The 17,780-nt window shown below is 40.7% G+C and overlaps 1 protein-coding gene and 1 long non-coding RNA gene across 4 annotated transcripts in view; both read left to right on the top strand.

The window, feature by feature from the left end:
- The window catches only part of TCEANC (transcription elongation factor A (SII) N-terminal and central domain containing), a 12,258-nt gene extending 6,211 nt beyond the window's left edge, over positions 1-6,047 (top strand). Inside the window, exons 3-4 of one of the 3 annotated variants that reach the window (XM_011957831.1) lie at positions 297-413; positions 3,136-6,047. In XM_011957831.1, coding sequence (XP_011813221.1) covers positions 332-413; positions 3,136-4,196 — 1,143 coding nt within the window. In that variant the 5' untranslated portion in view covers positions 297-331 and the 3' untranslated portion in view covers positions 4,197-6,047. Of the gene's footprint in view, positions 1-296; positions 414-1,625; positions 1,634-3,135 lie in introns of all 3 variants that reach the window. The other 2 variants (XM_011957833.1, XM_011957832.1) reach the window with 2 other exon arrangements.
- A 645-nt stretch (positions 6,048-6,692) lies between these two features.
- LOC105523111 lies at positions 6,693-10,860 on the top strand. The gene is made up of 3 exons (XR_001003539.1): positions 6,693-7,085; positions 8,298-9,342; positions 10,452-10,860. It is a non-coding gene; the product is annotated as an uncharacterized LOC105523111 (long non-coding RNA).
- The last annotated feature ends 6,920 nt before the right edge of the window (positions 10,861-17,780 follow it).

Below are 17,780 nucleotides of genomic sequence, written 5' to 3' on the forward strand. Positions count from 1 at the left end.
GTCTCGGCCTCCCAAAGTGCTGGGATTACAGGCTTGAGCCACCGCGCCCGGCCTCAAGGTGATTCTTAAAGGGAATTGTAATTATAACTTCGGGGTTTCAGTAGAGTGAAAGCAGTAATTTGTCTTACCGACAAAAGTTAATGTATTTATGTATAAACAACCAAAAAGCACTTTGCTCTTCATTTTATATGTTCTTTTATTGACCTTTATATTTCTTTAAAAATTTTTAATTGTGATAAAATATACAAAACATAAAATTAACTGTCTTAAGCCCCCCCCCCCTTTTTTTTTGACAGAGTCTTGCTCTGTCACCAGGTTGGAGTGCAGTGGCATGATCTCAGCTTACCATAACCTCCGCCTCCCGAGTTCAAGCAATTCTCCTGCCACAGCCTTCCGAGTAGCTGGGACTACAGGTGTGCACCACCACGCCCAGCTAACTTTTTGTATTTTTAGTAGAGATGAGGTTTCACTGTGTTGGTCAGGATGGGCTCGATCTCTTGACCTCGTGATCCACTCGCCTTGGCCTCCCAAAGTGCCGGGATTGCAGGTGTGAGCCACCACGGCCAGCCTGTCTTAAGCCCTTTTAAGTATACAGTTCAGTAGTGTTAAGTACATTCTCATTCCAGAGGGAAAGTAGGTAGAAGGTGATTGATTCATTGCTCATACCATTTTTCAGTAGGTAGATCTTAAATGTATGTAGTTTATCATGAAATTACATTAGACCAATAACTTTTCTGATTATGAAAACAATACACGCTCATCACAGAAAATACAGAAGAGGAAAAGAACAAATGAAAATTACCTAAAATCTTACCATTCAGAAAATGCCCCTCTTTAAAATTTTGTGTAACTCTTTTCAGTCTTTTCACAGGTAATTCTTAAATAAAATTTGGATCAGATTCTATTTTTAAATAACAACTTTATTCAGATGTAGTTCACACATCATACAATTCACCTAAAGTGTACAATTCAGCGTTTTTTAGTATACTCAGTTGTATAACCCATCACCACAAATAAATCAACTTTTAGAAGATTTATTTGTGCCACCACTCCCCAAGAAAATCCCTGAACTTTATCAGCTGCTCCTCCTTCTTCACCCTGCTGCCTTTCTGCCCCACCCTACCTAGTCAACAACTAATCTATTTTCTGTCTCTATAGATTTGCCTGTTTTGGACATTTCATGTAAATAAAATCATGCAATATGTGGTCTTTTCTGTCTGGCTTCTTCCGCTTAGCATAATGTTTTCAAGGTTCATCCATGTTGTAACCTGTATCAATACTTCATTCCTTTTCATGGCAGAATAATATTCTGTTGTGTGGATAAATCACATTTTATTTATCCATTCATCAGTTGACAGACATTTCGATTATTTCCCATTTTTGGCTATTGTGAATACTACTGCTATGAACATTTGTGTACAAGTTTTTGCATGGACATATGTTTTCATTTCTCTTGGATCTGCTGGGTCGTGATAACTGGTTTATTTATTTATTTTATTTTATTTTTTTAGACAGACTCTTGCTGTGTCGCCCAGGCTGGAGTACAGTGGCACGATCTTGGCTCACTGCAAACTCCGCCTCCCAGGTTCATGCCATTCTCCTGCTTCAACCTCCCAAGTAGCTAGGACTACAGGTGCCTGCCACCACTCCCAGCTAATTTTTTGTATTTTTAGTAGAGACGGGGTTTCACCATGTTAGCCAGGATGTTCTCAATCTCCTGACCTCGTGATCTGGCCTCCCAAAGTGCTGGGATTACAGGCGTGAGCCACCACGCCCAGCCCTTATGATAACTGTTTAATCTTTTATATAGTTTTACATCTTGATTGTTTTTCACCTAACTTTATGACCATTTTTCTATGTCATTAAATATCTAAATACATGATTTTAAATGGTTATATTATTGTATCTAAGGAGTGTGCCATATTTTTAACCATTCTCCATTTAACCATTTGAGGTCCTTCCAATTTCTCCTTAGAAAAAAATTCTTACATATGTGGTCTCCACATCTCTCATTTCCTTAAAGTAAATTTATGGAAGTAGAATTACTAAAAGGTCATTATGTTTTATGTCACTTGTCAGATGGTGTCTGGGAAGATTGCGTGAATTCTCTCTCTAAACACTTCAGTGTTCTTAGCCTGTGTATGTTCAGTGGTGATTATTTAATATCAAGTGCTATAAAACAGAGCCCATGGATTTTTCAAAAGACACAGTCCCTGCCATCAAGATGCTTATGTTCACATCTAGACCAGACAGATAAATATAGATCCAAGGGTATTATATAGACAAGATTATGTACATTATGTGGAGGGAAAAAGGTAGACTGCTTAGATAAAGTAAACATTTGCCTGCCTAGGATGAGATTCAGACAGACATAATCATTGAGCAACTTTTTACACTTAAAAGTTTTTTAAAAATTAACAAAACCAAAATGTAGGAACCAGTTAGTCTAAAGTCATAAATCATCTGGATCATTGAATCTGAACCTTTCCCTTGTTCAGGAGACTCCTGAGGCAGCACAGTGTAGCCTGTTGGCTTTTGGGACCTGCAGACGTAGCTGTAGCTGCTTTTCAACCTGTGCTGTCTCACAGTTTCTTTAGATTGCTTGAGACATTAGCAAACCCTTTCTGTCTTGTTTCTTACTCTCTTATATTCAGAAGAGTACCACTTTAAAGATTATGAAATGAACAAGTAGTTCAATTATATAGCTGACTCTGGGGAAAAATTGTCTAGCACTGTTCAGCATTGCCATATTGATGCTGACACTGGCATGATTTCATCTCCAGCATGACCACCGGATTCCACCCACATGGATTGACTGCTCTAGAAAGATCATTGATTTGTAAAATTGGAGATGGAAAAGCTATAGCAGATCCCCTGGCGAGCCTCTTAAGCAGATGTTATGTAGAGGCTCTGCAATACTGTTTGTTTGTTTTTCACTAGTAGGAATTAAACTCTTGAGAGTAAACCATACCACCTGAAAGACTCCATTTTCTAGTGTGTCACATACATTTGTATTACATGACTCCTTCAGAAAACATTGCCTAGGTAACTGACAGAAACTGCTATTTTTGTATCCAGAAGCTGCAACTAGCAAAGGCAAACTTAAGAAAACTGAAACCTCTTTTTTCTTTGCAGCTGTAAAGATGTCTGACAAGAACCAGATAGCTGCCAGAGCCTCCCTTATTGAGCAACTGATGTCCAAAAGGAATTTTGAGGATCTTGGCAACCACCTTACTGAGCTAGAAACAATTTATGTGACTAAGGAGCATCTCCAGGAGACAGATGTGGTCAGAGCTGTGTACAGAGTCCTCAAAAACTGCCCCTCTGTGACTTTGAAAAACAAAGCCAAGTGTTTGCTGTCAAAGTGGAAAGCTGTTTATAAAGAGACTCACTCCAAAGCTAGGAACAGCCCTAAATTATTTCCTGTGAGGGGTAATGAAGAAAATTCAGGACCTTCTCATGACCCAAGTCATGATGAGACACTGGGCATCTGCAGCTCGAATTCTCTGTCTTCCCAAAATGTTGCAAAACTCAGTGAAATGATTGTGCCTGAAAATAGAGCCATTCAACTGAAACCTAAGAAAGAGCATTTTGGGGATGGTGGCCCTGAATCCACTGGTAAGAGATTGAGTGAGTTGCTAGATCCCACAACACCCATGAGAACTAAATGCATAGAGCTTCTTTACGCAGCTTTAACTAGTTCTTCTGCAGATCAACCCAAAGCTGATTTGTGGCAGAACTTTGCAAGAGAAATTGAAGAGCATGTTTTTACCCTTTATTCAAAGAATATCAAAAAATATAAAACTTGCATCAGAAGCAAAGTTGCCAATTTGAAGAACCCCAAAAATTCTCACTTACAGCAAAACTTGCTCTCTGGTACCATGTCTCCACGAGAATTTGCTGAAATGACTGTCATGGAGATGGCAAACAAGGAACTGAAGCAGTTGAGAGCCTCCTACACGGAATCTTGTATCCAGGAACATTACCTTCCCCAAGTAATTGATGGCACACAGACAAATAAAATAAAATGCAGACGCTGTGAGAAATACAATTGCAAAGTCACTGTAATTGACAGAGGAACACTTTTCCTTCCCAGCTGGGTGCGGAATTCAAACCCAGATGAACAAATGATGACTTACGTAATTTGTAACGAATGTGGGGAGCAGTGGTACCACAGCAAGTGGGTGTGCTTTTAACTGTAAATGAGTGTTCTCTTAACAGATAACCTGAGTGATTGATACCTTTTATTTGTACAACCCTTTTGTGCTTTTAAAAATCTTATACACACTACTCTCTAAAACAGAAGAAGGAGGAAAGAAAGTTGTTCCTGAAGCTGACACCACCATCCCTAAAAGTTACAGTTTGGGGAGAGGGAGTGGATGACTATTTGTATTGTGCCTTGTGGCCATTTAATACCTTACTGTAGACAGAGTGTGGGTGAGAACAGCCCAGCATAAACTGGGAGCCCATGGGAAATGCATCCCAGGCCTCACACCATTGAATCTGAATCTGCATTTTGTTAGGATCCCCAGGTAATCTTCCAGGATGGGATAGTTTGAGAAGAGCTGCTTTAGCAGTAGGCCTGTGACTCTCAGCAGTGACTGCATATTAGAGTCATCTGGGAAGCTTTGAAAACCCACTGGTGCTGAGACCCCACCCTAGAACAATTCAGTTGGAACCAATGAGATGGGACTCAGGCATCAACATTTCTTTTTTCATTCCTCAAGTTATTTTAAGATGCAGTCAGAGTTGAGAACTACTCAGAAATAGGCTCTCATTTGATCCTTTTTACAGCTTTAAGACAAGAGTGTTATTCCAGGCACTTCATGAATGAGGAAACAGGTCCACAGAGGTGTGGTGACATGCCCAAGTGACACAACCATAAATAGTACCAATTCAGACAGAGCCCAGATTTTCTTCCTCCAGACTCACTGAGACTGGCTCAATATCGACTTCTGAGAAATGTATTCCTGGAGGTCGGGGATGAAATGAAGAATGTGTTTAGACTCCAACACTGGGTGACTAGATCTTCATTCTTTTCCCCTCTCTTTTCCCATTTACAGGTCTCCCTTCAACCACAAAAGTCACCGTGGAACTCATCCCACAGTTAGAATTTTGTTTGGAACCCTCTTGCTTAGTTGAAGGAGTTATTTTTGTTTTGTTTTGTTTTGTTTTGTTTTTGTTTGTTTGTTTTCCCTGTGAACAGGTTTTTGGGGATATATAAACTCCAGGATGCTTAGTTTCTGATGTCAGGAGTCTTCATGTTCTCAAGGACAAGTGTCCTTGAGATGGACATTAATGGTCATTAGTCTGTCAGAGGAAGCCCATCGCCTTAGCCTTTGGTAGAAACAGGCAAGTATTTATCTAATAAATGAATTGAAGACAAAATTACCTCTTTGAGGCCTTTGCAAACAGTGTTTAACCAGTTCATATAATTGTTTGAATACAACAAGCCTTCTATGTGATTATGGCTGATTTTTTTTCCTTAAAAAACTCATAGAATGTCCATTGTTTTATAGTTTTAAAAAGTTTACTTTGGCGGTCTCTGCAAACCTACACATTTCACTTTTTCACCAGTTTTTTTCTCCTAACTCTCTTCCTTTGTTGGAGCTCTGAAGGCCTAACTGTATGTACACTTTACCTGCCTGACAGAATTCTCCAAAACATGCATAAAAGTAAAATACGGTTGTATTTTCAAATAATTTGGAAGAGTCAGTTCAATGCCATCAAGTGTGAAATCTATTTTGATATACTTTCTCCCCGTGTCTTCCCAGGGCTGCTTTTTGTAATGCAACATGTTTAGTTCTTAACTTGCAAGGTCATCTAAAACTTAAAGTTTCACAAAGTGTGGTTTCATATGACTTGGAATGATCTGCAGAACTATTCAGTGGTTACGAAAGAGCACAGCACATAAAAACCAAATTTGATTAGTTCAAGTCAGTGTTTATGTTTTGCTTTGGGGGTTTGTGTATATGTGTGTAGTTTTTATTTATATTGGAATTTGGTAAACTAAATGTTCAAACAAATAAAAGTACTTGAAATGGAAATTTCCTTATTCTCCAAAATATAAAAATCTGCGTGGTCTGGCCAGGCACAGTGGCTCATGCTTGTAATTCCAGCATTTTGGGAGGCTGAGGCGGGTGGATCGCCTGGGGTCAGGAGATCAAGACCAGCCTGACCAACATGCTGAAACCCCGTCTCTACTAAAAATACAAAAATTAGCTGGGCATGATGGTGGGTGTCTGTAACCCTAGCTACTCGGGAGGCTAAGGCAGGAGAATTGCTTAAACCCAGGAGGCAGAGGTTGTGGTGAGCTGAGATCGCACCATTGCACTCCAGCCTGGGCGACAAGGGCAAAACTCTGCCTAAAAAAAAAAAAAAAAATCTGCATGGTCTTCCTCATTTCATTTCATCTTTAATTAGTGAGTTTTGCAACTCAAGATAGGAAAATAGTAATGTGTGTGTTTTTCTTTTGGTTAATGAGACAGCATTACATTTGCTGCCTATAGGCAATTCTTTCACATCCTATGTCCTTTCCCCTAAAAAGAAAGGACTTTCTTTAAAATTGACTGCAGGGTAAAGTTTTTTGTTTGTTTGTTTTTGTAATAGACACGTTCTCACTCTGTCACTAAGGCTGGAGTGCAGTGGTGCCATCTCAGCTCACTGCAGCCTCAACCTCCCGGGCTCATGTGATCCTCCAACCTCAGCATCCCCACTCCCTTGAGTAGCTGGGACTGCAGGCACGTGCCACTATGCCCAGCTAATTTTTGTATTTTTTGTGGAGACAAAGTTTCGTCATGTTGCCAGGCTGGTTTTGAACTCCTGGGCTCAAGCGATCCTCCTAAAGTGCTCAGCCTCCCAAAGTGCTGGTATTACAAGCATGAGTTACCGTGCCTGGACAAGACTCTTTAATTTAAAATCACTTTTACAGAAACAGCAAATGGGAGGCCCTGAGGCAGGAGAGTGCCTGATGCAGTCAAGTTCCAGCAAGAGTCCATGGCAGCTAACTCACAGTGAGCAAGCGGAACAAGGATGAGAGATGCAGTCAAAGAGGCCATCATGAGGGCTCTTGTCGGTCAGCCATGGTAAGGATTTAGGGAGTTTCTTAAAGCATGATGGGAAGCCACTGAAGCTGGGGAGTTTGTGGTGATGAGATTTAACACCCTTTAGGAAGGATCACTCTGGCTGTTACGTTGAATTAGACAGGGAAGGAAGCAGGGATGCATGCAGGGACAACAGGTGACCATTGGCAGTGGTCCAAATGTCACATAACTGGCTTCAAGCAAGAGTACACAGAGACTGGGCTCCCTGAATCCTTATAGTCAGCAAAATCCTTGACAACTTTGCAAATGGATGTTTCATAAAATACACTAAATCCCAAATTCCCTACCCATGACCCATAATAAACAATAATAGACAATGCAGAAATTCAGCACTGGATTGCTATCCTATACCCTGGTTGCTATGGTTACTGGGCGTCCCTGCATAGGGCATAAACACCAGTTGTTATACCTGAATGTAGGAGCGCTCTCTTGACTCTTGATGGATTTTCCCACATTGCTTTCCTTTTGTCTGTGTTACTTTTTTGAGATAAAAAGTTGGATACAATTGGAGCTCTGTCTCTTCCCAGAGCACTTCCTGTGATGAGAGGCTCCTTTCATTCGCCACTACCATTCTAAATACCAGTCAGGAAGCCTGCAGCTGGCAGTGCTCCACTGCTTTGGCAAGGGCTGGGCATTCATCTTCTGGGTCAGATTGCTTTGTTACTTATAACTTCCCTGTAAATACAAAATATTTTACTAAAGTAGTTACTTTTGTATCTCTCAGATGCTGTAAGTACCTAGGCTTTCAGGAGAGCCCCACATTCAGAAGGGAGACCAGATGACAACCTCATATAGTCCCATTTGCATTATTATTTAAAACTGGGATTCCCGGCCACACATGGTGTCTTACATCTGTAATCCCAACACTTTGAGAGGTCAAGGTGGGAGGACCACTTGAGCCCAGGAGTTGGAGATCAGTCTGAGCCTCGTCTCTACAAAAAATACAGATATTAGCCAGGTGTGCTGGTGTGCACCTGTAGTGTCAGCTACCCAGGAGACTGAGGTGGATCACCTGAGCCCAGGAGGTTAAGGTGCAGTGAGCCATGATTGCACCACTGCACTCCAGCATGGGTGACAGAGACAGACCCCATCTAAAAAAAAAAAAAAAAAAAAAAAATAGGTCTCCACAAATGTTACCATGCATCGTCAGAAATGCTCTGTGTTCATGATTGCACATTGCTTTCACTTTGCCAGGTGCTGAGGGCAAAATGATGATTAAGACACTGTCCCAGGCCTCGAGCCCCACAAAATGCTGGGGAAGTGCCATGCTATGCAGCCAGCAATCATTTTACCTTTTAAGAGCTTTGAGAGAGACACCCACTGGAAAGGGGTGCAGAGGACCCCAGAGGATCAACAAACCCAGTGTGGGAGGGTCAGGGAAAGTTTCATAGAGCCCATGACCCTTAGGGCAAATCTTGAGAGGAAGATGGCGAGGCAGAGGAAATGGGAAAATCTGTTCCAGCACCATATTTGCTAGATTATTGGCACTTTATGTACAGCATCTCCTTTAGTCTTCACAACTACCCTGCTACACAGCATTTTAGAGGTGAGGAAACTAAGGCTGAGAGAGATTAAGTTACTTGCCCAAGGGTACACAGAGACAAAGCCAGGACTAACTCATAACAAAGTAGGTAGGTTTTGTTTGTTTTGCATGTCAGATTGCTTCTAGAAATAACAGCGGGCTTCCTATTAATTCCAGGCAAGGTCCTGCTATTTTATAATTGTGGTTTGTTCTTTCAATGATGGGAGCATGTGGTGTATGGATCCCACCTTTCCCCAGTACTGTGCACTCCTCCCCATGATGGAGAGATTGGGAGGAACCACCTGGCTAGGATTGCTGGCTCTCCTGACACTTCTCATGGCATCCATGTGGTTTATCCAGTTTTCTGAAAAGTAAGTAATTTTTAAAATACTGAAATTTGAAAGTATAAGAACATGTTGCTTTTTAAGGGATATTTACATGTTTATATATTTTTATGAATTTGAAGACTATAAATATATAAATGCAGTTTCAAGTATCATTTCCTATAAAATATAGGGTCTTTCTTTTCTTTTTTTTTTTTTTTTTTGAGACAGAGTCTCACTCTGTCACCCAGGCTGGAGTTCAGTGGTGCAATCTTGGCTCACTGCAACCTCTGCTTTCCAGGTTCAAGTGATTCTCGTGCTTCAGCCTTCCCAGTAGCTGGGATTACAGGCATGCACCACCGTGCCTGGCTAATTTTTTGTATTTTTTTTTTTAGTAGAGATGGGGTTTCACCATGTTGCCCAGGCTGGTCTTGAACTCCTGGCCTCATGTGATCCACCTGCTTCAGCCTCCCAAAGTGCTGGCATTACAGATGTTAGCCACCATGCCCCGCCAAATATAGGGCCTTTCTATTTTCATGTTCTGCCTGTATGATCTAGGGAAATAACAATCAATTATGAAAAAATAGTTATTTAGAATCCTTTGTTAAGTTATTGTAAGTACACTCCTGGACAGAGTCAAAAATAGTATTAAAATTAATTTGTCAGACATACTCCTGCTTTCTCTTAAAATGTAAATGAGATACAAATAGGGGTAGGTTCCAATTAGTCATTAATCTTTTTCAAATGGTGGCAAATTTTTTTAAAAAATCTAAAACAACCATGGTGAAGTTACATATCCAATTAATAAGCAAGTTAAAACTTCACCCATTCAAAAACTTCTTTACTTTTTGTTTCTGGAATATACCATATTCACTTTTGAAATGCAGGTCAACCTAGATACAGGTAGCTCCCCAACAGCTACTTTTACAGCTTCAGAGTGATGTCGTAACTCACGAAATTCCCCTTTGTAGACTGAAACAAAAAATTCAGAAATTTCCAAGGTGCCTGTGAGGCCCTGAGTCATCTGGCTGGATTCCACCTAATGCGCCTCTCTGTGAATGATTGAAGACAGAGCTGCAAAACCAGTTTCAGTTTTTGTTGTTATTTTTTTTTCTAACCACAGCACAGTCAGGCACTTGTCCAACAGTTTCCCACATAGCTCTTCCCCATGGCGTGTGACTTCATGTGCGTGTCAGTTGGGAAGAGCTAAAAGTCAAAGTTCACCCATGTCTAGCAGAAAAGGACTTGAAGATTTTACATGGACTGTGTGTTGGTATTTATGAGTCCACCAGGCCATCTCGTTTTGTCTTATCTTTTCAGACTGAAGATTTCTATTCCTTCAGTTTTGTTTTCTTTCAGCAGATGGGCTTTTGTCCCCCATCTTTGTGAAATCTCACAAATTGCTCAGCAGAAAGTTTCCAGATGACTTAGTGGATTTTTATGAACATTTAAAAATGAGGCTGAATGTGGTGGCTCAGGTCTTTAATCCCAGCACTTTGGGAGGCTGAGGTGGATGGATCATCTGAGGTCAGGAGTTTGAGACCAGCCTGATCAACATGGTGAAACCCTGTCTCTACTAAAAATATAAAAATTAGCCAGCGTGGTGGTGCGCACCTGTAGTCCCAGCTACCTGGGAAGCTGAGGCACAAGAATTGCTTGAACCCGGGAAGCAGATGTTGCAGTGAGCTGAGATCATGCAACTGCACTCCAGCCTGGGTGACAGAGGGAAACTCTGTCTCAAAAAAAAAGGGTATGGGGGGTTCTTTTTGGGGGTGCTAAAAATGTTCTAAAATTGATGGTGGTGATGGATGCACATGCTAAACATCACTGAATTGTACCCTTTAAATGAGTGAATTGTATAGTATAAATAATATCAATAAAGCTGTTACCCAAAAAAATCAGATGAATGGAAGGAAGATATTGGAGAGAGGGTCTCTATTGGATATTTATCTCGGTGAGTCATTCTGAACCTTAGTCCCAATTTACTCATGCTTGTAATGGTAGTCTTTCTCAAAGGGGGCTTTCCAGAGGCCCCAGCCACATCACTGACAGATAAAGAGTGAGTCTCCCAATGCCTTCAAAGTTGTCAGGGCAGTTTCCTGGGCTCAGCATTTGCGGTTCTGCATAAAACTGGCTTTCACACAGCTCACAGGGCTCAGCGGGGATCCCAAATCATCGGTCCTTGTGTTTCTTCCCCATTTCTCAAGCCACAGATCTGAGCTGAACTATCAATGATATTAAACCCCTGGAAAATAAAAAATCCTCTAGAATCAACCCCAAACAGTTGACATTTTCATTCCCAGTGAGAGCTATACTCAGAAAAGAATTGTAATAACCACAAATGAAATCAGCCCTGCACTCTCGCCCTTCATATTGAGGCCCTGAGATCAATGGCATCAGCATCACCTGGGAGAAAATACCAAAACAAGGGCCGTATCCCAGACCTACTGAATCCAAATCTACATTTTTCACCAAGTCCTCAGCAATCAACTGCATATTAACTGTCCACAGCAGCTGGCCCTATGAAGTCTGCCTTCCTGCTTATACTTTTGGATGAAACGCCTGAGTTCCTAGCATGGAACCTAACATGGATCTCTCAGATTGTCTCGGTCACCAATGAGCTCCACCCTCTATGTCGCTAAATTCAGGGGACAATTCTCAGCCTTGAATCCTGTCTACAGCATTTGACATGCTTGCTTCCTTCTTGAGAACATTTCCATGTGGCTTGCAGTAGGTTACACTCTCATTGGTTTTCCCTGTCACTGGTCACTCTGTTTTAGTATCATTTGCTGGTTCCTCTTTCCTGACCTTTTAACTGGAATGTCCTGGAATGTAATCCGTGGACTCCCTCTATCTACATTCACTTCTTTGGTGATCTTCTCTAGTTCCATGGCTTCCTACATCATCTCCATGCTAATGACCTCCCCGCTGTCTATCTTCAGGCTTGCATCTCCCCCTCAGAATTCCAGATCCAGAAACCTAACAGTCAACTTGACAACTCTACTTGCATGTCTGGTGAGCATCTCAAACTTAACATGTTTAAAATCGAGCTTTCAATCGTCTCTCCAGCGCCCTTGAATGGCAACTCCATTCTTGTGTACCTTGAGTTAAAGAAACATGGAGTCATCATTAACTCCTCTCTTTCTTTCATATCATACTTCCAATCAGGGGGCAAATCATATTGGCTCTATTTCAAATATATATCCAGAAGCCCAACTTAAAAATGGGCAGGAGATTTGAATAGACACTTCACCAAAGAAGAGCAAAGAAGATACAGGAGTGCCAGTGTGCACATGAAAAGATGTTTAACATGGTTAGTCCTTAGGGAAATGCAAATTAAACCCACCACTAGAAACTGCTTCACAGCCACTTGGATGGCCGTAATTAGAAAAAAAATAATAATAACAAGTGTTGGTGAGGCTGTGGAGAAATAAGAATCTTTGTACATTACTGGCAGGAATATAAAATGGTGCAGCCACTTTGGGAAACAGTTTGGCAGTTTCTTAAGAAGTTAAGCATCATAGTAGACATACAACTCAGTTAAAAATAAAAATAAAAGAAGTTAAGCATAAATTTACCATACATCCCAGCAATTCTACAGCTTTGTGTGTACACAAGAGAAATGAACCCATACATTTACACGAAATATGTGAGCATCCATAGCAGCACTATTCATAGTAGCCAAAAAGTGGAAACAACCCAAATGTCCACTAACTCGTGAATGGATCAACAAGATATGGTATAGTTATTCAAAGAAATACTGTTCCATAATAAAAAGGGATGAAGTAATGATACATGCTGTAGCACAAATGAACTTTGAAAGCATTTGCTAAATGTAAGAAGCCAATCACAAAAGACCACATATTGAATGACTCCACTTATGTGAAGTATCTGAAATCCACAAATCTACACAGATGGAAAGTGGATTCGCAGTTACCTGGGGCTGGTGGGAGGAAAGAGGAGTGACTACAGATAGGCACAAGGGACCCTACTGGAAATGTTCTGAAATTGGATTGTGGTAATGGCTGAATAACTCTGTAAATTTGTTTAAAAATCATTGAATTGTGCACTTAAAACAAGTGAATTTTATTGTGCGTAAATTACACCTCAATAACGCTGTTTAAAAATATCCAGAATGTGACCACATATTATGTTCTCTGCCATTGTCTTGTTCTAAACCAGCATCATCCTCACCTGGCTGACTGTCACCTGGATGACCAGTTGTCATACAGATACCACCTGCTAAGTGGTTGCCTGACTTCCACTCTTGTCTCTTAAGTACATTTCTAACAACAGCCAGAGTGAGCCTGGGAAATATGCAGATCAGATCAGGTTACCTCTCTGCACAAAACACTCTGTTGGCTCCTGTCTCCAAGAGAAAGACAAAGTTCTTATAGTGGCCTTTAAAGCTTCACTTATCTGGCCCCTCCTTGTTACCTTTCTGAGCCCCCTGCCTGCTATTAATGCTTACCCCCTTGCTAGAGACTGCATTCAGTCACACTGGCCTCCTTGCTGCTCTTTAGCCATACGAGGCACTTTTCTGCCACAGGGCCTTTGCACTGGCTGTTGCTTCCTCTGGAATGTTCATACCCCAGATTCCTTTTTTTGTTTTGTTTTGTTTGTAGACAGGGTCTAGCTCTGTCATGCAGGCTGCAGTACAGTGGCATGATCTCAGCTCACTGCAACCTCTGCCTCCCAAGCTCAAGAGATTCTCCCATCTCAGCCTCCCGAATAGCTGGGACTACAGGCACATGCTATCATGCTCGGCTAATTTTTAAATTGTTTTTGTAGAGAGGAGGTCTCAGTGATATTGCTCATGCTAGTATTGAACTCCTGGGTTCAAGTGATCCTCCCACCTTGGCCTCCCAAAGTGTTGGGATTACAGGTGTGAACAACAGTACCCAGCCTCCCAGATTCCTAATGACTTAACTTACCTCTCTCAAGTCCTAGCTCAAATGTCACCTGGGGCAGTGAGGCTTTCCTGCCCTCTTCTTACATTACCTAGCACCCTTTCTGATTTTTTTTTTTTTTTTTTTTTTAGATGGAGTCTCACTGTCTCCTGGGCTGGAGTGCAGTGGTGCAATCTTGGCTCACTGCAACCTCCGCCTCCCAGGTTCAAGCAATTCTCCTGCCTCAGCCCCCCCCGAGTAGCTGGGATTACAGGCACACACAACTACGCCCAGCTAATTTTTTGCATTTTTAGTAGAAACGAGGTTTCACCATATTGGCCAGGCTGGTCTCCAAATCCTGACCCCATGATTCGCCGACCTTGGCCTCCCAAAGTGCTGGGATTACAGGAGTGAGCCACCACCATGCCTGGCCTCTGATTTTTTAAAAAATAGAGCTTATTCACCATTGAAATACAATGCCCTGGCCGGGCGTGGTGGCTCACACCTGTAATACCGGCACTGGAGGCCGAGGCGGGTGGATCACTTGAGGTCAGAAGTTTGAGACCAGCCTTGCCAACATGGTGAAACCCAGTCTCTACTAAAAATACAAAAATTAGCCAAGCATGGTGACATATGCCTGTAATCCCAGCTACTTGGGAGGCCAAGGCCCCAGAAAATGGCTTGAACCCGGGAGGTGGAGGTTGCAGTGAGCCAAGACCATGCCACTGCACTCCAGTCTGGGAGACGGAGTGATACCATGTCTCAAAAAAAAAAAAAAAAAAAAAAAAAACAGAAAGAAAGAAAGAAATACAATGCCTTGCTCATTTATATTGTTTGTTGTCTGTCTTCTCTCACTGAATTGTAAACTGCATGGGGTCAGAGATTTTTGTCTTTTTGGTTCACAGCTTATCTCCAGGCCCTAGGATAGTTCCTGGCATACAGAGTGCCCTCAAGAAATATTTGTTGAATGAGTGCACCTAAGAAATTTGGAAGAGCCAGGAATATGACAGATCAACACATACATACATTTAGGTAAAAGATTAAAAACAAGTTCAGAGGGAGTGATTGATGACAGGCAAAACAATTTGAGAGTTGAAAGAATGGGCAATTGGAAAAGAGAGAACATTTTTTTTCCCAGAACATTTTGGAGCTTTTCTTCTCCATGTATGTAGTATATTTCAGTAAATATTACATATACTATAAAGTCTTAGGCCATATATGCTCAAACTATATTATAAAGCTAATTGTTCAAATGTCTTATAATCCTTCCCTTTCTTGTGTGTTATTTTCTGTTTTAATGTTCAATAGCATTGTTAGAAAGAAAAGGAGATTTAAAAAATTCTATTTGTTTACTGTTTTACTTGCCAGAAGACCCTGCGAGTACTTAAGGAATATAGTTGAAAGAGGTTATTAAAATTGTTTGGTGATTTTGTGATTGTTGACTTAGTTGTCTGTTAGCATGCATTACAGACTGTACTTGGCTATATGTCAGTAATTCTAGAAGTGACTCTTTGAAAATAATTTTCCCCAGATCATATACATAAACACTATTTGTAACTTATGAGTTTTTAAAAGTTTATGTGCATTTATTTTTGTTATAATTCAGTGGCTTTTAGTATATTCACAAAGTTGTGCAATTATCATTATCTAATTCCAGAATGTTTTCATTACCCCAAGAGGGAACCCAGTACCAGTTAATAGCCGCTCTGTATTCCACCCTCTTCCCAACCCCCTGACCCCCACCAGCCACCTACTTTCTGTCCCTATGGATCTGCTTATCCTGGACATTTCATACAAATGGAATCATACAATATGTAGCTTTTTGTGTCTGGCTTCTTTCACATCATTTCTTTTGTCTCAACTCAAGAAGTAAACCATATTTTACTAACCAAATAAACTGTACTGACCTTTACTTAAAGTACATCTTCAGCTGAATTTGCATAAATAAGTTGACATTTCTACCTGTCGCAATTACACTCCTTCCAACTTTTGTGTCAAAAATTATTTTTGCTTAACCACATGCAAAACTTGACATTTTGAAATTCAGATACTCACTGTTATCTACAAGATGAAGGTCACAAGATTTTTTTTCTTTAAAAAAAAAGGAAGCAAGGATATTTTCCCCTAGTTTTGTAATTTATTTGGCAAAAAAGAACTTAATGAAATTTCATCACTAGAGCCATTGTGTTTAGTAAGGACAACATTTAGGAATGCTTAGAAGTTGGATCAATTTTTTTCTCCCCTGTATATTTCCTCTCAAACACACATATCCTCTGGTATAAAATTATTGTATAAAATATGTAGGCCAGGCATGGTGGCTCATGCCTGTAATCCCAGCACTTTGGGAGGCCAAAGCAGGTGGATTGCTTCGAGCTCAGGAGTTCAAGACCAGCCTGGGCAACATAGTGAAACCCCGTCTCTACTAAAAATACAAAAATTAGCTGGGCATTGGTGGCTCATGCCTGTAGTCCCAAATACTTGGGAGGCTGAGGCTAGAGAATTGTGTGAGCCTGAGAAGGAGAGGTTGCAGTGAGCAGAGATTGTGCCACTGCACTCCAGCCTGAGAAACAGAGTGAGACCCTGTCTCAAAAGATATATATACGTATGTGTGCGTCTGTGCATGTGTGTGTAGGGAGAGTATACAATTGTTTGGATTGCATGACTTGTTGAAAAGTAATCTGTTCCTCACACAATTCCATTACATCTCTAAGCTACAGAATTCCATACTTAGCCCATCCTATGAACTTCCTTTATTCCATCTCTGCTCTATCTTATCACTGCTTTATATTATTTGTGAACATGTGTTCCCCCCCGCCCTTTAATTGCCCATCAGGTTTCCTACGCAGGTCTTAGTAGTGAGATTTACATCCCTCAAAGCCCCAAGGTTTAACTCTAGGTTTGGTAGATGCTTAATGCAATTTTGCAAAATAGATTTTTACTTAAAATTACAGTGGAATTTCAATATACCCTCATCCTTGCTTTGGTTTTGTACAGCGATGTCATATTTTAGAAGCCCTGCAATTAACCTTATAATAAACAGGATCAAATATTACTATTATTAATGTTTCAAACCCAATCTCCAGAAAAATAGTTTTTTTAAGATAAATTCATTTCATTCATGTTATGGAATTTAAAATTTACCAGATTAATAAACAAAGCTGAGTCAGGCAATCAGGCAGGAGAAAGAAAGAAAGGGTATTCAATTAGGAAAAGAGGGAGTCAAATTGTCCCTGTTTGAAGATGACATGATTGTATATTTAGAAAACTCCACTGTCTCAGCCCCAAATCTCCTTAAGCTTATAAGCAACTTCAGCAGTCTCAGGATACAAAATCAATGTGCAAAAATCACAAGCATTCTTATACACCAGTAACAGACAAACGGAGAGCCAAATCATGAATGAACTCCCATTCACAATAGCTTCAAAGAGAATAAAATACCTAGGAATCCAACTTACAAGGGATGTGAAGGACCTCTTCAAGGAGAACTACAAACCACTGCTCAATGAAATAAAAGAGGACACAGACACATGGAAGAACATTCCATGCTCATGAATAGGAAGAATCAACATTGTGAAAATGGCCATACTGCCCAAGGTAATTTATAGATTCAATGCCATCCCCATCAAGTCACCAATGACTTTCTTCACAGAATTGGAAAAAAACTACTTTAAAGCTCATATGGAACCAAAAAAAGAGCCAGCATTGCCAAGACAATCCTAAGCCAAAAGAACAAAACTGGAGGCATCACACTACCTATCTTCAAACTGTACTACAAGGCTACAGTAACCAAAACAGCATGGTACTGGTACCAAAATAGAGATATAGACCAATGGAACAGAACAAAGCCCTCGGAAATAATACCACACATCTACAGCCATCTGATCTTTGACAAACCTGACAAAAACAAGAAATGGGGAAAGGATTCCCTATTTAATAAATGGTG

Source organism: Colobus angolensis, unplaced genomic scaffold, assembly GCF_000951035.1.
Source record: "Colobus angolensis palliatus isolate OR3802 unplaced genomic scaffold, Cang.pa_1.0 Scaffold450, whole genome shotgun sequence".
NCBI classification, from domain to species: Eukaryota; Metazoa; Chordata; class Mammalia; order Primates; family Cercopithecidae; genus Colobus; species Colobus angolensis.